The sequence below is a fragment of the Podarcis liolepis genome, assembly GCF_965112155.1.
Source record: "Podarcis liolepis genome assembly, chromosome: 5".
NCBI lineage: Eukaryota > Metazoa > Chordata > Lepidosauria > Squamata > Lacertidae > Podarcis > Podarcis liolepis.
Genome location: NC_139556.1, coordinates 103,851,652 through 103,865,959, shown reverse-complemented (window position 1 = coordinate 103,865,959; position 14,308 = coordinate 103,851,652). Strand labels below are relative to the sequence as shown.

Genomic DNA, 14,308 nt, shown 5'->3' with positions numbered 1-14,308 from the left:
TATTAAAACCTTGTTTAAGTTATTTTTGAGTCCCTTTTTAATGCATGGTCTCCCCAGCAAGCTCTCTGAAGCTACTAAACTGTAAATAGCCAACATAGGGTTCCCACAACTTCCACCATAGAGCTTCAATATGCTGATGACAACATAGTGTGCGCGCACTTTGGTTTTTGGTATACTGAGCGATAAGCCAAGTTTCCTGTAAGCTTCTGTGAATACATTTAGGATGGCCTACCGCTCAATATCCCAAAAACCAAAGTGAAACACCAACAAGCACAAAACAACCCTTCCACAGTGCCACAAATCCAACTTAATGGTGTAACATTTCTTCTCCTGCCTGGGCAGTTATATTTCCACACATTGATGCCAAAATCCAGCATCGCCAGAGCTCTGCAAGTGCAGCTTTCTCCCAATTGAAGCACAGAGTGTTTGAGTACTAGGACATTTGCAGGGAAACCTAAATGCTCGTTTACAAAGCTATTCTACTACCAACTTTACTACATGCTTGTGAAACATGGACCACTTATAAACACCATCTCCAACTCCTCAAAAGATTCGATCAATGGTGTCTCTGAATAATGTTACATATCACTTGGGAAGACAGGTGAACTAATGTCAGTGTAGTGGAAGAAGCGAAGATCACCCATGTCAGAGCAATGATTCTTCAGCCTCAACTTCATTGGACTGGTTGTGTTGAACCATCAGTGAGTTGTTCCAGGAGCTCTGCTAGCACCAGCTGAATACTCAAGATAAACTCACAATTGGTGGCAGCTGTAACACTAAGCTTTCATGCAACACACTTGGGAAGCAGGTTAATTGACCAGCTCAAGGAAGGGAGTTGTCGTCATCCATGGGAATGGGATACTAGGCTCCAGGCCTAATTAGAGCAATATCAGCCACCTGTGGGGAACCTTGGCTGGGGTGGAGATCATGGCCACCTGTGGGCTGCTCTACTGTATCAAGTACATTTGCTCCAGTGCCTGGGGGCAGACAAGTCATCTTCTTGCTGGGGAGTCTGCCCCACAGAGTGCTGGAAACAGGGGCAAGAAGGGAGCCTTCAGACCTTTTGTGGTGGTTTTGTTTTTTCCTAATAATAATAATAATAATTTATACCCTGCCCATCTGGCTGGGTTTCCCCAGCCACTCTGGCCAGCTTCCAACAAAATATTAAAATGCAATAGTCCTTCAGATATTAAGCGCTTCCCTAAACAGGGCTGCCTTCAGATGTCTCCTAAAAGTCTGGTAGTTGTTTTTTCCTTTGACATCTGGTGGGAGGGTGTTCCTCAGGGTGGGCGCCACTACCAAGAAGGCCCTGATCTGTAATAAACCACCAATCAACCTGGTAGTGTGGGAAGCCTTCTTTGGGAATCTAAGTGTCTGGATCTCTGTGAGCCCACCTATGGCTCTGTGGGATAAAACAATTAGGTATGTTGTTCAGATGCCTGATTATCATCTTCCAAAGCAACTACTCTATTCCCCACTTAAGAATGGAAAATGAAATACCAGTGGACAACAAAAGATGTTTAAAGACGCTCTCAAGGCAAATCTAAAAAAAAGTAGTATAAACACTGACAACTGGGAATCACTGGCCTGCGAGTGCTCCAACTGGAGAACAGCCTTGACCAAAGGGGTCATAAAGGCGTCAAGGACTTTGAAGAAGCACAAACTCAGGATGAAAGGGAGATACGTGCTAAGAGGAAGGCATGTCTGGCAAACCCTCGCCATGATCAACTCCTGCCTGGAAACCTATGTCCCCACTGCGGCAGGACGTGTGGGTCCAGAAGAGGTGCAGGAGCCTTGAGGGACATTCTGCAAGGGACCCAGCAGCTCCCTACCTGGTGATCTCATCATCTCCTAGCATCCCTTTGGGGATAGGGGAGTATCTCCCTGGCGACGCTGGCGGAAGGGTCTGCCCCAAGTAGGTTGATGGGCTGATGTGGTTGTCGGCAGGCTGAGAATAAGCTGGGAAGGAGAGAAATGTAGATGGTGAACTCTGTGCAAGTGTCATATGTGGGAACTTAAATTATTGGCACATCAGAAAAAACTGTGCAAACCATTTGCGCTGAAGCCAAATCTTTTGCCTTCAACTCTGCCAGTGCCTCCTTCCCCCACAAGCTGCTTCCTCATGTCTGGGCCAAGCCGCCTCCTGCACTCACGGGGAGAGAGAGGGGGGAAACTGACCTTCCCAACAGCTGGCTGGGGGGCTGGCTTCTTTGGATGGCCATTTAGATGAGCTAAAGTTGTGCACAGGATCCAGCATTCCTTCAGCTGGACCACAGCTTCCTTGTAAATGCCTGCAGAGTTTTAAGTTATAGCATGCCTCAGGTGCATCTACCTTAATTTCAAGGAGACAGCAGGGGATGCTGCCACTGGGTGGAGCCTGGGATCTCCTGCATGCAAAGCTACAGCCCTCCTGGCCCCATCCTAAGAAAAACAACTCTCTGCACAGATGCAATGAACTTGGGGGTTGTATCCAATTAAGTCCTTCCCAAATTAAGTAGGCCCATTGAAAATAATAGCCCTAAGTTAGTCATAGCCACTGTTTCAACAGATTGAAGCCTTGTTTTCTCTTAAAAACCTAATGAGATGAACACATTTTCCCATATCCAGGCCACCTTGAGATTTTGTAATAATTAAGTTACTATTTCTTGAAAATTATTGCTTATGTCAACTTTTACATAACCGAAAAAAAGGAAACGGACCAGCAAGCATAGAATCTGAAAATCTCCTTTTACAAGCACACCGTACAAGGTATGAATGCCTCAGTCAAAGGAAGGAGCCGAAGTGCAGTAATCGCCGGTTGCCAGAGAACAACTCACCGTTGGTGATGTCTGGCGGGGCGTAGCTGTCGTTCATGAACATGCTGGTGGGTTTTGCCACTTTCAGGTAAACAAAGTCGGAGGTGTTTTTTAAGGCAGTCACTGCTTCTTCATGTGTCACTTCCTCTAAGCAAACGCTGTTGACCTAGAGAGAGAGGGGGAGACCAAATGAACTCATCCCTAAGAAGTCTCTGACCCCACACGTACAACAGTAGGGAAGGAGCCTGCGCTTTGCTCAGAGTTCCACCTCCTTGTGTCTAGAAGGGCCTCAGCTGTCCACTCCCACTGGAAACAGCTTTCACTGGCCTCAACCGACATGGTCTTTAAAAAAAAAGCCAATTTGGGACGTCCAGGAGCAGTGCGTTCCAGGGTGGTCCTGCTGTTCCAAGAAGCCCCCACTCTGGATGGCTGTCGGATGAGGGACCCTTCCTCCAAAGGTGCTCTCAGAGGAAGACAGGGCATTTATCTTGCAGGACCTTGTGCAGGTGGGGTCCCGTGGGGTGCCCCCTCACAAAGTCCTCCTGAAATGGTTACCCACTAACAGTTTCTCAGACTCCCTTCCTGTGAAAGTGAGTTCTGGCACTGGGATCCGCCCTTTCTTCTGCTGTGAAGACAGGCACAAGAGATTCGTTCAGATTCCCCACAATCTCCTTATCCTCCTCTGACGTGCTTGCCACGCAAATTATACTACAATCTATGGCCTTTTAAACTATGGTGGGGTATTGTTTTTCTTTGTTATTATGATGCTATTTTTCTGTTATTATATTGCACGGTGCCCTGTGATCTTCAGATGAAAGGTGGTATAGAAATTTAATGCCAACCATCCTAATCTGAGGGTCCAACTGCCGCCCCAACAGTATCCTGCTACTAACACCTTTAAAGGACTTCTGGTTGTTGGTCTTAATGCTTTTAGCAATGTGCTCCTTAATTATTATTTTTTTAAGCATCTTACTGTCCACTTGCACTTTTTTGGCAAAAGCTTGTGTTCCTTCTTGTTGCAGGATGTGCCTACAAAGTACAGCCGGGAGCTCAACGTGAGCCCCCAATTCTATTCTCTGCCCACTGCCTGCTGGAAACCACCGCCGGGTGGAATCCTGCTTCTAAGCTGCCTGGTTGACCACAGCAGGATGCTGGCCCAGATGGCTCTCCTTTGGCCTGATCCAGCACAGAGCAGCTCTGCTCTTCTTCTCACTGTACTTTTTCATAAAGGCATTACAATGGGGGCTGAAGGGCTTCCTTTGGGGTTTGGCTTCATTCTCATTATTCCTTATCAAGAGCTGTCTTCTTAGCTGTCTTTAACTATGCTGCTATATTATGTAATCCTAATCTCTTAAATCTCCTGTCATTTAATTATCAGGACTGCTTCCATGTCCACATTTCCTCTCAGTTATGATGCTCAAAACCATAATCCAAAACAAAGCCCCTTGTTTACAAGCCCAGTTCCAGGCCAGGCCCTGGACAGCCTGATTAAATGGCACTGGCTGGATTCTCCCAGGAATGGCTGAGAGCAGCACAAGGGGCCAGCACATGAGCCCTACGGCACAGACCCCGGGGTTTTCTATAGTCAAGCATATCTTGTTTTCAGTTCTCTACTGCTGTCTTTGTACATTAGAGCCTCTTCTGTGGACTGACAGTGGCCTCTTAAGGACTGTCCAGCCCTCCCATGTTTGACTTCCCATATTGCAGCGCCATTTAGAGGATTTCCTTAGCTGTGCAAGGTGTTCTGAGTCCAGGGCTCGTTTCCCAGCAAAAAAAACTGGATACACCTGGCTCTGATAAGTCGGAGGCAGTCAAGTGAGCTTTGCAGTCTTCTCCATGATAAACCCCTGACCTGCCAAGACGCAGCAGGCAACACTGAGGACTCAGGGAGACCCCAAGGCAGCTTTGTAGCTTAGAAATGACTCACTGGCTCCCAAGAAAGAGTCCTGCAGGAAAGGAGGGCAACCCCTGGCTTTGAGGACAGCCTCTGTGGAGCTGTGCCAAAAACAGAGGGATACTGCAACTTCAACTCACAGCCATCAGTTTGTCTCCAATCTGGAGCTTGCCATCCTTGTGTGCTGCACCTCCTTCAATGATCTTGGTGACATAGATGCTGTTGTCTCCAGGAATGTGCTGGTTTCCAACACCCCCAGCGATGCTAAACCCAAGACCTGCTTCAAGAGAGCAAAGACCGTCATCAGCACAACTTCCGCAGACTGTCTGCAACTCTACAACCAGCTTGTGTGTCAAAGTATCTGACCACAGTCCAGAGGAATGGTAGAGCTGGAAGGGACCCCGTGGGTCATCTAGTCCAACCCCCTGCAATGCAGGAATCTTGGCTAAAGCACTCGTGACAGAGGGCCATTCAACTTCTGCTTAGAAACCTCCAAGGAAGGAGAATCCCCAGCCTCCTGAGGGAGACCGTTCCACTGTTGAGCCGGGGACTCTGGAGCAGGGAATGGTCTGGTGAGAATCAGGCCAGGGCAGGGACACCCCCGTCCCCCAGTCCATGTGCTGGAAGGCTCAGTCACCCACCAGTGATAACTTGGGGGTGAAGGCTGCCCACAGCCTTCAAGGCCACAAGGCATGGGCTCTCTTCCAGCTTCTACAGGAGCGACTGGAATTTCCAACCAAAACCACGCACTGCTGTGTGCAGTCCAAATGCCACCCCCTGCTCAGGCCTTTGAGAACTGCAGGCAGGCTAACCACCACAAAGAGGAGCTGCAGCCACCTCCACCCCACCCCTAAACTAAGCATGGCTTGCTCCCTTCCGCCACAAACCTTTGGGGCCTTTCACGAGCTTGATCTCCATGATTTTTTCCGTTACTTGTTTTCTTCTCTTGACATGCAGCCGGACTACGGAGCCTGCCTCCTTCAAGGCTTCTACGGCTTTGCTATGCGTCACATCACGGACGTCCACCTCGTTGACACGCAAAATGCAGTCGTTCACCCTGCAGGTGGAGAGCAAAGGTGGCCCTGAATGGTATCCAGGTGTACACACACACACACACACACACACACACACACACACACACACACACACGTGTGCTTTTGTCCTCTCAGAATGCTAAATCCATGGGCTCATTGAATGGAACTCAATGATGGAAGATGGAAGGGAAGACGAAAGTACTTCTTACACAGCACACACACACAAACTAAGATTCAGTGCCATAAGATGGTCACAAACTTGGATGGCTTCAAAAGAGGAAGAGACAAATTCATGAAGGAAGAAGAAGAAGAGTTTGGATTTGATATCCCGCCTTTCACTCCCCTTCAGGAGTCTCAAAGCGGCTCACATTCTCCTTTCCCTTCCTCCCCCACAACAAACACTCTGTGAGGTGAGTGGGGCTGAGAGACTTCAGAGAAGTGTGACTGGCCCAAGGTCACCCAGCAGCTGCATGTGGAGGAGCGGAGACGCGAACCCGGTTCCCCAGATTACGTGACTACCGCTCTTAACCACTACACCACTGAAGGAGAGGGTTATCAATGGTTATCCTCTTTCTCCACCGTGAGAGGCATTGATGCTTCCAAAAACCAGTTCCTGGAAACCACAAGCAGAGAGGAGCTGCTGCTGCACTCAGGTGTTGCTTGTGGGCTGCCCATAATGGGCACTGGATGGCCAGTGGATGGCCACTGGTAACAAGATGCTGGGCTAGAAGGGCGCCCTTTGGTCTCGGAAGGCCTCCCGTGTCACTGGCCTAGAGCGCCTCTGGGCCTGCTGCCTGCGGCTGATGGGAACACCTGGAGGGGCAGAGGTTCCCCAGTTCTGCCTTATGGCCAGCCCTGAAGAGACGGCTAATGCTGAAGGCTCCAGGCTGCTGCAAGTCAGGAATCAGGACTGGATGAATCCCACACCAGCTCAGCTTGCTCTCTGCAGGAACAGCAGCCATGCTGCCTCTTTTCCCGGACTGTTGCGAAGATGGACATTAGATGGAGCCAAAGCCTGGAACACAGAAGGAACTGACGTACCGCAATCTTCCATCTTGGGCAGCAGCTCCTCCCGGGATGATCTTTGTAATGAAGATACTCGAGTCGTCCCCAATGTGGGGGTTGTCCGTACCTCCTGCAATGCTGAAGCCAAGTCCTGAATTGCCCTGGGGGAAGAGAAGCAAAGCACCTGTGATCGACCAAGGGGGACACCGACTTCAAAGTATACTTTTGGATGAGCTAAGAGGGGTTGTCAGCGTGTGGAAGGAAGCAGAAAATGCCGTATGGTGCCAACATTTCCATTTGACAGGGAAAACTGTCAGCTCCACAGGAAAATTAACAGTAAAAGGAATGAATTTAAACTTATTTCAATATGATTGTTGAAACAGCACATGAAGGTCTTGGCGCTAGCGAACTCTCCCCCCATCACCTTCCTGATGCTTGATGATAGCCCAGGAATCCGTCTGGCAGAAAAGCTTGCAGCTGGAACTTCCATCTCGTTCATTTGCCACAAGGGCTTATAGCCCCCACCCAATGCAATGGCAGCTGGACTTTGAGCAAGGATCTGAGATGTGGCCCTTCCCACAGGCTCTACTCCAGGAGCCACGTGTGTGAGGAATGGCAGCTCCAAAAAGCCACGGCAGCAGCAGCATGGGTGCCATGAGGCCAGGCAGACCTGCCTCTCCTGCCTGCTTTGGCCAGGGCATCATGAACCACGCCAGGCAACAGAGCTCCTCTGGCAAATGGGCATTAAGAAGCCGTAAGAGCAGGGCAGCAGCCAAGAGAGGGAAGCAGAAGCAACCCCTCCCAAATAGGGAGAAAAAACAAATCCCTTGGGAAATCAAAGGTCGTAGGAGCTCCTCCTTACCCTTTCCAGTGTAATTTCTTCATATTCAAAATCTGCATCTGTGCCATTGACCTACATGAAGACAAAAGCATGGAATGTTTGTGGATTCTTCAGAGGAAGCGTGTGCAGCATGGCCCCGGCTGATGGCTGCTGATACCATGTTTGATGGTTCACTCTGCTTGGTGCAACTGCCGCGGGGAGCATGCAAGGGGAGGAGAGATTGCGAAAATATTAAGAACTCCCCTTTCCTGCTGGTGTGTGCATGCGCACTAGAGACAGAAATAAATACCAGAAGCCCCCTCCCCCCATTCCAGAAAAAGAACATTTTCTTGCTCAAGGAACAGAAAAACACAGCAGCGCAACAGGTGCTGACAGACCCAGGGACTGACTGGCTAACTTGAAAAACACCAAAGAGTTTGCCATCTGTCTTGTCCACCTTTTTCAGAGACTGACTCTTCCTAGCACTTCCTTTGGGTAGATGAGGAAAGGAAGCAGTCGCCAGCTTAAGACTAGTGGTGTGGATTTTCTGGGGAAATGTGACTGGATAAACTGTGAAGAAAACTTTCTGCTGCCTAAATTTGACTTACTGTGTTTATTTGACATATTTAATAAACAAAACTTGAAAAGTTTGCCATGCTAGTTCTATGTGCTACCGAAATATCTGGATAGTTTGTGTTTTAACAATAGCTGCAAAGTAGCAGGGGAGTTCAATAAAAGTGCTGTTCAAATGGAATTCAAACAAATCCAAAGTTTTACACAATTGGGTTCCTTCATTACAAATCTTTAGGCACCAGGCAAAAACTTCCCTCTTCTCCCAGGCCTTGGGCTGATTCAACACTCTATGGCCTTATAAACTGGGAGGGGGGGTTGCTTGCTATTATGGCGTGTAGTTTTGTGTTTTTATACTGTAGACTGCCCTGTGATCCTCTGATGGCTTATCAATCTCCTTGTTCTGGAGGTAAAGCCAATGCAAAAGAGATCCATCTGCAGGCGCCATCCTGAGCTCCTTGGTGGCAGGACTAGATTCAATCAAAATCTTCACACAGCCCTCAGCAGCCAGTCCTGGGCATCCCTGCAGCTTCTTCAAAATGCAACAGCTCAGACCTTTAGGTGCCTAAACAGCTGCTTGCAGGACCACTCCTGTTCAAGCCACCAGTCAAGCAAAATGCCACGTTTTGCTCCTTCCCGCTGGAAGCAGACTCTGCGCTCAACATGTGATCCTGCTTCCAGGGCAAGAGGCTGCCAGCCCAAAGTCATCAACATGTGGAACCTGATCCCCTCCAGGCTGGCTCCAGACAAAGCAAAGGCTCTCAAAGGAGTCCTTGGTGTTGCATTACTCCGCTGGCGAGGGCGACAGGTCGGGAACAAACAGCCCTCCGCCGAAGGTGCTGCTGCTGCGCTTCTGCACTATCTGAGCACAGGAAGCAGAAAGAGCCGGCCAGGAAATGGGTCAGCCGACTGAGGGGTGGGGAGGCCCCTTTTAAGTGCACCTGACGCTTCTGGAGCGTGGCAGCTGCAAAGACCACTGTGCATTGCACTGGGCTCTGGCCCTGCTGGCAAAGGAGGGTTGGAAATGGCCCTGTGCCAAAACAGAGAACACCTCCGTCATGTGAGAAGCCACCCTGGGACTTGTGAGGAACGATTCTCCTCCACTGTCTCAAGATGAGCATAAGAATGGAAGAGATGGAATGTGCCACTATCAACGTGCAGATGGCACGTAACTCTGCTTCTCATTCACACAGGCATCAACAGGCCCCACATTCATCCCCTGAGGCCTCCTTGGAGCGGTGGATGGCAGCACGGGATCAGGCCTTCTCAGTGGTGGCTCCCCAACTGTGGGGTGCTTTCCCTAGACAGATGCGCCTTTAGGCACAGTGAAGATGTGCTTCTTTTAGATGAGTGGAATGGGAGCTGTGCTATGTTATTGCAGGATGGGCACTTTATTAAAAAAAATATTAATTCTTGAAAATCATTTGATGTGTTTTACATTTGGTATTGTATGCTTTTTTAAAAAAAACCTGTAAGTCACTTTGAGACATTATTTCCTGTGGTAAGCAATTAATTTTATTTTATTTTTAAATAGTTATTAGCCAGCATGTCTTGCTTGTGAGTTTCCAAAGACATCTGTCCAGCTACTGTTGCCAACAGAATGTTGGTCTAGGGCAGGTGTGGGGAACTGTCGTCTCCCGGTGCTGCTAAACTACAACTCCCATCATGCCTGCCAATTGGCTATGCTTGCTAAGCCAACGGCAGTTGTAAGTTCAGCAACCTCTCAAAAGCTCCCCAATTCTAATCTAGTGTACACTTTGGGTTGAACCAGCAAGACACTTTGTCTCCTGCCTTTGAGCCTGGAGCTCCATGTGGCTTCCACCCACAAAACTCCGTGGCAGAGCCCTCTTCCCCTCACACCCCGGTCTGGGCATCTGTCTCAGCTGAGCTAGGAGCTGATGGCAGATGCCACCCCATCGTGGGGCAACCAGTGCCCAGTGCTAGCTCTGCATTGCAGGTGCCTCAAACCTATCAAGTGTAACTGGTTCACCCCCAACGTCTAACATGGCAAGAGATTTTCTCTCTTTCCCCACCAGAGAGAGCTTTCTTATTTCCCTGCAGATAGATAGATAGCCCAGGTGATATGGGAAGCTAAAGCATAACTACCTAAATGTGGATTCACCACTTTTTTTAATAAAAAAAATTAGCATAGCACAGAGCATATGTTTTCACTGAGCTTCATTGGATAGACATACAAGGCAATCAAATATCAATAGACACTTACGTAGGTTGGGGTCTCCAAAGTTTCGGTGTTCACCACCACTGGAGGAGGATTTGCCTTTGGAATAAAAATATAACAGCCGTGAATTAGAAGGAATGCCCAAAGGGAAGCCACAGAGCCTTCTTTCTTTCTGGGCAGATGACTGCCGCTCCCTTTAAGGGTTGCCCACTCTGCAGTGCAACAGGGTCAAGCTGCTTGCTCCTGAAAGCAAATACCAGGGACACCCAGAGGAAGAGGCCAGTTGCAGCTGAAAGAGCAAAACGGATCCCTACCAAAGCGGTTAATAAACTGCAGCCCATTTTGAAGCCAGAGTGCAACAGGCATGCTTTGCTGACGCAATCCCACAAACCTCCCCAACCCATATATTTCTCTGCTCTTGTGAGAAGACAAATGTTATGTGCTAGAGCAAGCGCTGGCATCCCTTACTGCCTGCTTGCACTCCCCATCCCACCTTTTAGTTCTCTTCATTTGGACATGACTTCTTCTTTGACTCTCCTCAAAAACTACTAATGTTAGACTGTAAGCTCCTTGGGACAGGGACCTGTCATCTCATTCACTATAAAGCACCAGAACACTGGTGGTGCCATACAATAAACATTAACAATTATTTTTCCAGGCTTGCAATCTGCTTTGCCTCTGCTATAGTCACTGCTCTGTTATATATTGCTGCCTTTAGTATGTACGGATCTGTTTGAAGCGCAGAGTAGAAATCTATATAATAAATTCTACTATTTTATTTTATGATTTCTAGATCGGCCAGTGTCAAAGGGTCTAGCACCATCTGCCTACAAGCTGCTCACCTTCACATTCCAGAACAGGAAGCAGTTCTGATGCAACTGCTCCAGACCAACAACTTAGAGAGTGCTTTGCTGAGCCAAATCTAAGGAGGCATCTTTTATGTATGTGGAGAATGACTCAGCTGAGAAAAGAATTAGCCTGGATTAGCCAGCCTACCCATCTGCCTTTTACAGCAAGGCGCGCCGTGAGTGCCAAGACCCACTTCCCCTCCTCTCAGTCGGACCAAGAAGTCAGCGGGCATCTCCCTAGAAGAGCCTGGCCTCTAAGCAGATGGAGCAGTGGGAGCAGCTCCCCCAGCACCGCTGTGCAGCAGGAGTCCTGAGAGATCAACAGGCCAGCGTCTTCATGGCAGGGGCCACAGCAGTTGAGCCAGGCGCCTGAGCAGCGGCTCTCCACATGGTCAGGCGGTGCTCAGCTCCTGCCGGCCTGGGGCCTTCTGCAGGAGAAGCCTTCCCCTGCCACTGAGATGCACATGCAGTCAGCCCAAGGAGGCAATGAAACCACTCCATTCTGCAGCATGCCCAAAGGGGAAGAAAAGCTACGCTGAGTTCCAAGGACCCCAGGACCAAACGGGCATGCAATCACAGAGACAACCATAGCAAGACAGGCCCTGGCATGCCAGGGGGTGGGGTGAGGAATAAAAACCTGTGAGATGGAAGATGGGATGAGTGTGGTCTCAGCAGGGACTGGCAGGACAGAGACAACGGGAAGAGAAAGAGGAACAGCTTCTGGTATCTAAAAGCATGAATGGAGAGAAGTCAGGAGTTGAATCTAAAGGTTGCGGGTGGAAGAGGCACTCCTCCCCCCCAGGGCTCTCGCGGATGGAACTGGCCGCAGAGCAGACATTCCCCAAATGCTGAAGGATCGCCTAAGACCCCAGTGCACGTGGCTCACATTGGGGGCCGTTGTAGGCAAAGGTCCAGCAGGGGCTGCTCCGAAGACAAACTTGCAACCCCAGCATCTTTTGGAAAACACAAACATACACACACATTCCCCGTTTCTTCTCACCAGCAAGGCACAACACAACGGCTCATCAAGTGATTCTGAGGGTCAAGGTTTCCTCATAAAAGGGGCTGGACTAGCTGACCCCTGGGGTCCCTCCCAACTCTGCAATTCTAAGTTAGCTCAAGCTCCACAAATTCAGGAAACTGGAAGCGAAGGCTGATGCTGTGACATTTGTGCCCCTTTACCAATGAAGATGCTGTGCAGTGTTGAAAATCTCAACAGCTTACCAGTTACTTTCCATGCGCCCCTTCCTTGGGCTTTCAGGCCCCAATCCATAGAAGGAGGCTGGAGTGCCTGGGTGGAAGCAGCAAAGATGCCCCACCTTTTCCTGTGTGCTGGGAGTGGGCCAGGGCCAGTATGCAGACTGCGCTAGACCGTGGCAGAGGGAGGTCTCCCTCGGAGAGGCACGGCTGCAAAGGACCCCAGGAGTCGGGGCTGCAGCTGTGTTTCAGAGACCCAGGACAACATGGAGCATTTTGCCCAGTCCCAGGCTCTCCTGGATTTGGCACTGCAAGGAGTAAGCAAGCACAACCTGTGGCACATCTCTTCTAGTCTTCTTGGCTTCCAGTCAGCTGGATTTGTAGAGCTGAGGACAAGATGAGGTGGACTTAACTGTGGCCTTAAACCAGCAGGCCTCTCCCCCTCCCCCTCTGCACAGCCCCCAGCCCCCTTGGCACTGGGGGGGGGGAGCTGGAGTCCAGCAACCAGTGGAGAGCCGCAGGTTCCCAATCCCTGTGCACCCCCAGTATTTTTTTTTACTTTTGGGGGTTTTTTTGTTAAAAGGAAAAGAAAAAATACAGATACAAACAATGGTTTTCCTATCAGATAATATCTTATAACCTAGTTCATATGTTAACACACACACACACACACACACACACACAAAAGACAATCAAACTCCAGTGTCCATGGCTGTACAGAGGCTATATGAACTGACATCTTTTTAATCACTGAATTTCTCTGGTTTTGAAAAGGGAAATTGTCATTACAATGTTAGCAATTGCCGCTGCAGGATCCCTGGCAGGTGGCCATCCAGCTGCTGCTTCAAAACTTCCACGGAAGGAAAGGCCACCCCCTGGAGAGGCTGCCCATGCTGCTGCTGAGCAGCTCTCCGTCAGAAAGCTCTTCACCTGCTTAGTGGGACTCTGCCCCTGGTTCGAGCCCTACCTTCAGGAGCAGCAGGAGGAAGCGGGCTCTTACTGTGTGCTTGCCTGGAAAAGCCTCACGGGGCCAAAGGTGGGCCAGGCAGACATCACTATCCTGCTTGCTCAGAAGAGCACAGCACCCACCACTCTAAATTCTGACTTTCCTGGAAACCTTCTGGTGCCAACGGGTCTAGGCCTAGTTTAAAATGTCCCTTCTAATGAATGCTTCACACTGCTTTTAAATGTTTTTAAGGTGTTATGCTATGCACTGCCCTGAGGATTTGCAATAGGGTGGTATATAAACACTTGAATAAATATATAATAAATGCCCCCCCCCAAATGGGAAGGGGAGTTATCAGGATGCTCCCTCACCCCTGAGTCTTCGACATCCTTAATTCCACCCCTTGACAGGATCACTGGCCACTAAAAAGTAATTTTTGCACAGCCAGCAGTCTGTAATGCCTGGCTGCACACACATCTATCAGCAGCAACAAAGCAGCACTTGAAGCAGCATTTGAGCATCTCTTCTTCCTGCTCCCCACACCCCTAATCACCAGAGCCCATAAGCTGCTCACGCGGCACACTCTAAACCGGGAAGACAACAGATACCAAGCGGGCTGACAAAAGCGGAGCAGGAGGTCATATTTTTGCATCCGCAAAGTCAAATGTTGGGGGAGCCCTGGGCTTGCTGGGAGCCAGAGCAGAACTGCGGCTGAGTGCCCCTTCCTCCCCTTGCGTCCCCCTGCCAGGGGGGGAATCGGGGGGTGGGGGGTGGGCCACAATGCTATTAAGACATCTCCACCTACCCAGAGGCATCCAGCACACACAAGGCTGAATCCACAATCACTCAAAAGAATAATGCACCTGCCCTTTTTACTTCACTGGTCCTATTAGGCACTTCCAGAGAGCAAGGAAGAGTGAGCAGCAAGTACTGTAACAGAAGGAGGGGAGGCCTTTGGGCGCCTTCCTCCCACAACGGCCAGCCCAGGTAGGCCTCTCAAGGGGCGGCCACAGGCAGGGG

At 49.7% G+C, this 14,308-nt stretch overlaps 1 protein-coding gene across 13 annotated transcripts in view; it reads right to left on the bottom strand.

The window, feature by feature from the left end:
• DLG1 (discs large MAGUK scaffold protein 1) overlaps nt 1-14,308 on the bottom strand; it is a 76,792-nt gene that overhangs the window by 24,031 nt on the left and 38,453 nt on the right. For 4 of the 13 annotated variants that reach the window (XM_083504042.1, XM_083504030.1, XM_083504036.1 and 1 more), the window contains 8 exons: nt 11,783-11,872; nt 10,343-10,396; nt 7,591-7,641; nt 6,765-6,889; nt 5,577-5,746; nt 4,830-4,969; nt 2,817-2,961; nt 1,833-1,959 (listed from right to left, as the gene is read on the bottom strand). In XM_083504042.1, the coding sequence (XP_083360168.1) occupies nt 1,833-1,959; nt 2,817-2,961; nt 4,830-4,969; nt 5,577-5,746; nt 6,765-6,889; nt 7,591-7,641; nt 10,343-10,396; nt 11,783-11,872 (902 nt within the window). The remainder of the gene's footprint in view (nt 1-1,832; nt 1,960-2,816; nt 2,962-4,829; nt 4,970-5,576; nt 5,747-6,764; nt 6,890-7,590; nt 7,642-10,342; nt 10,397-11,782; nt 11,873-14,308) is intronic. The other 9 variants (XM_083504031.1, XM_083504035.1, XM_083504037.1 and 6 more) reach the window with 3 other exon arrangements.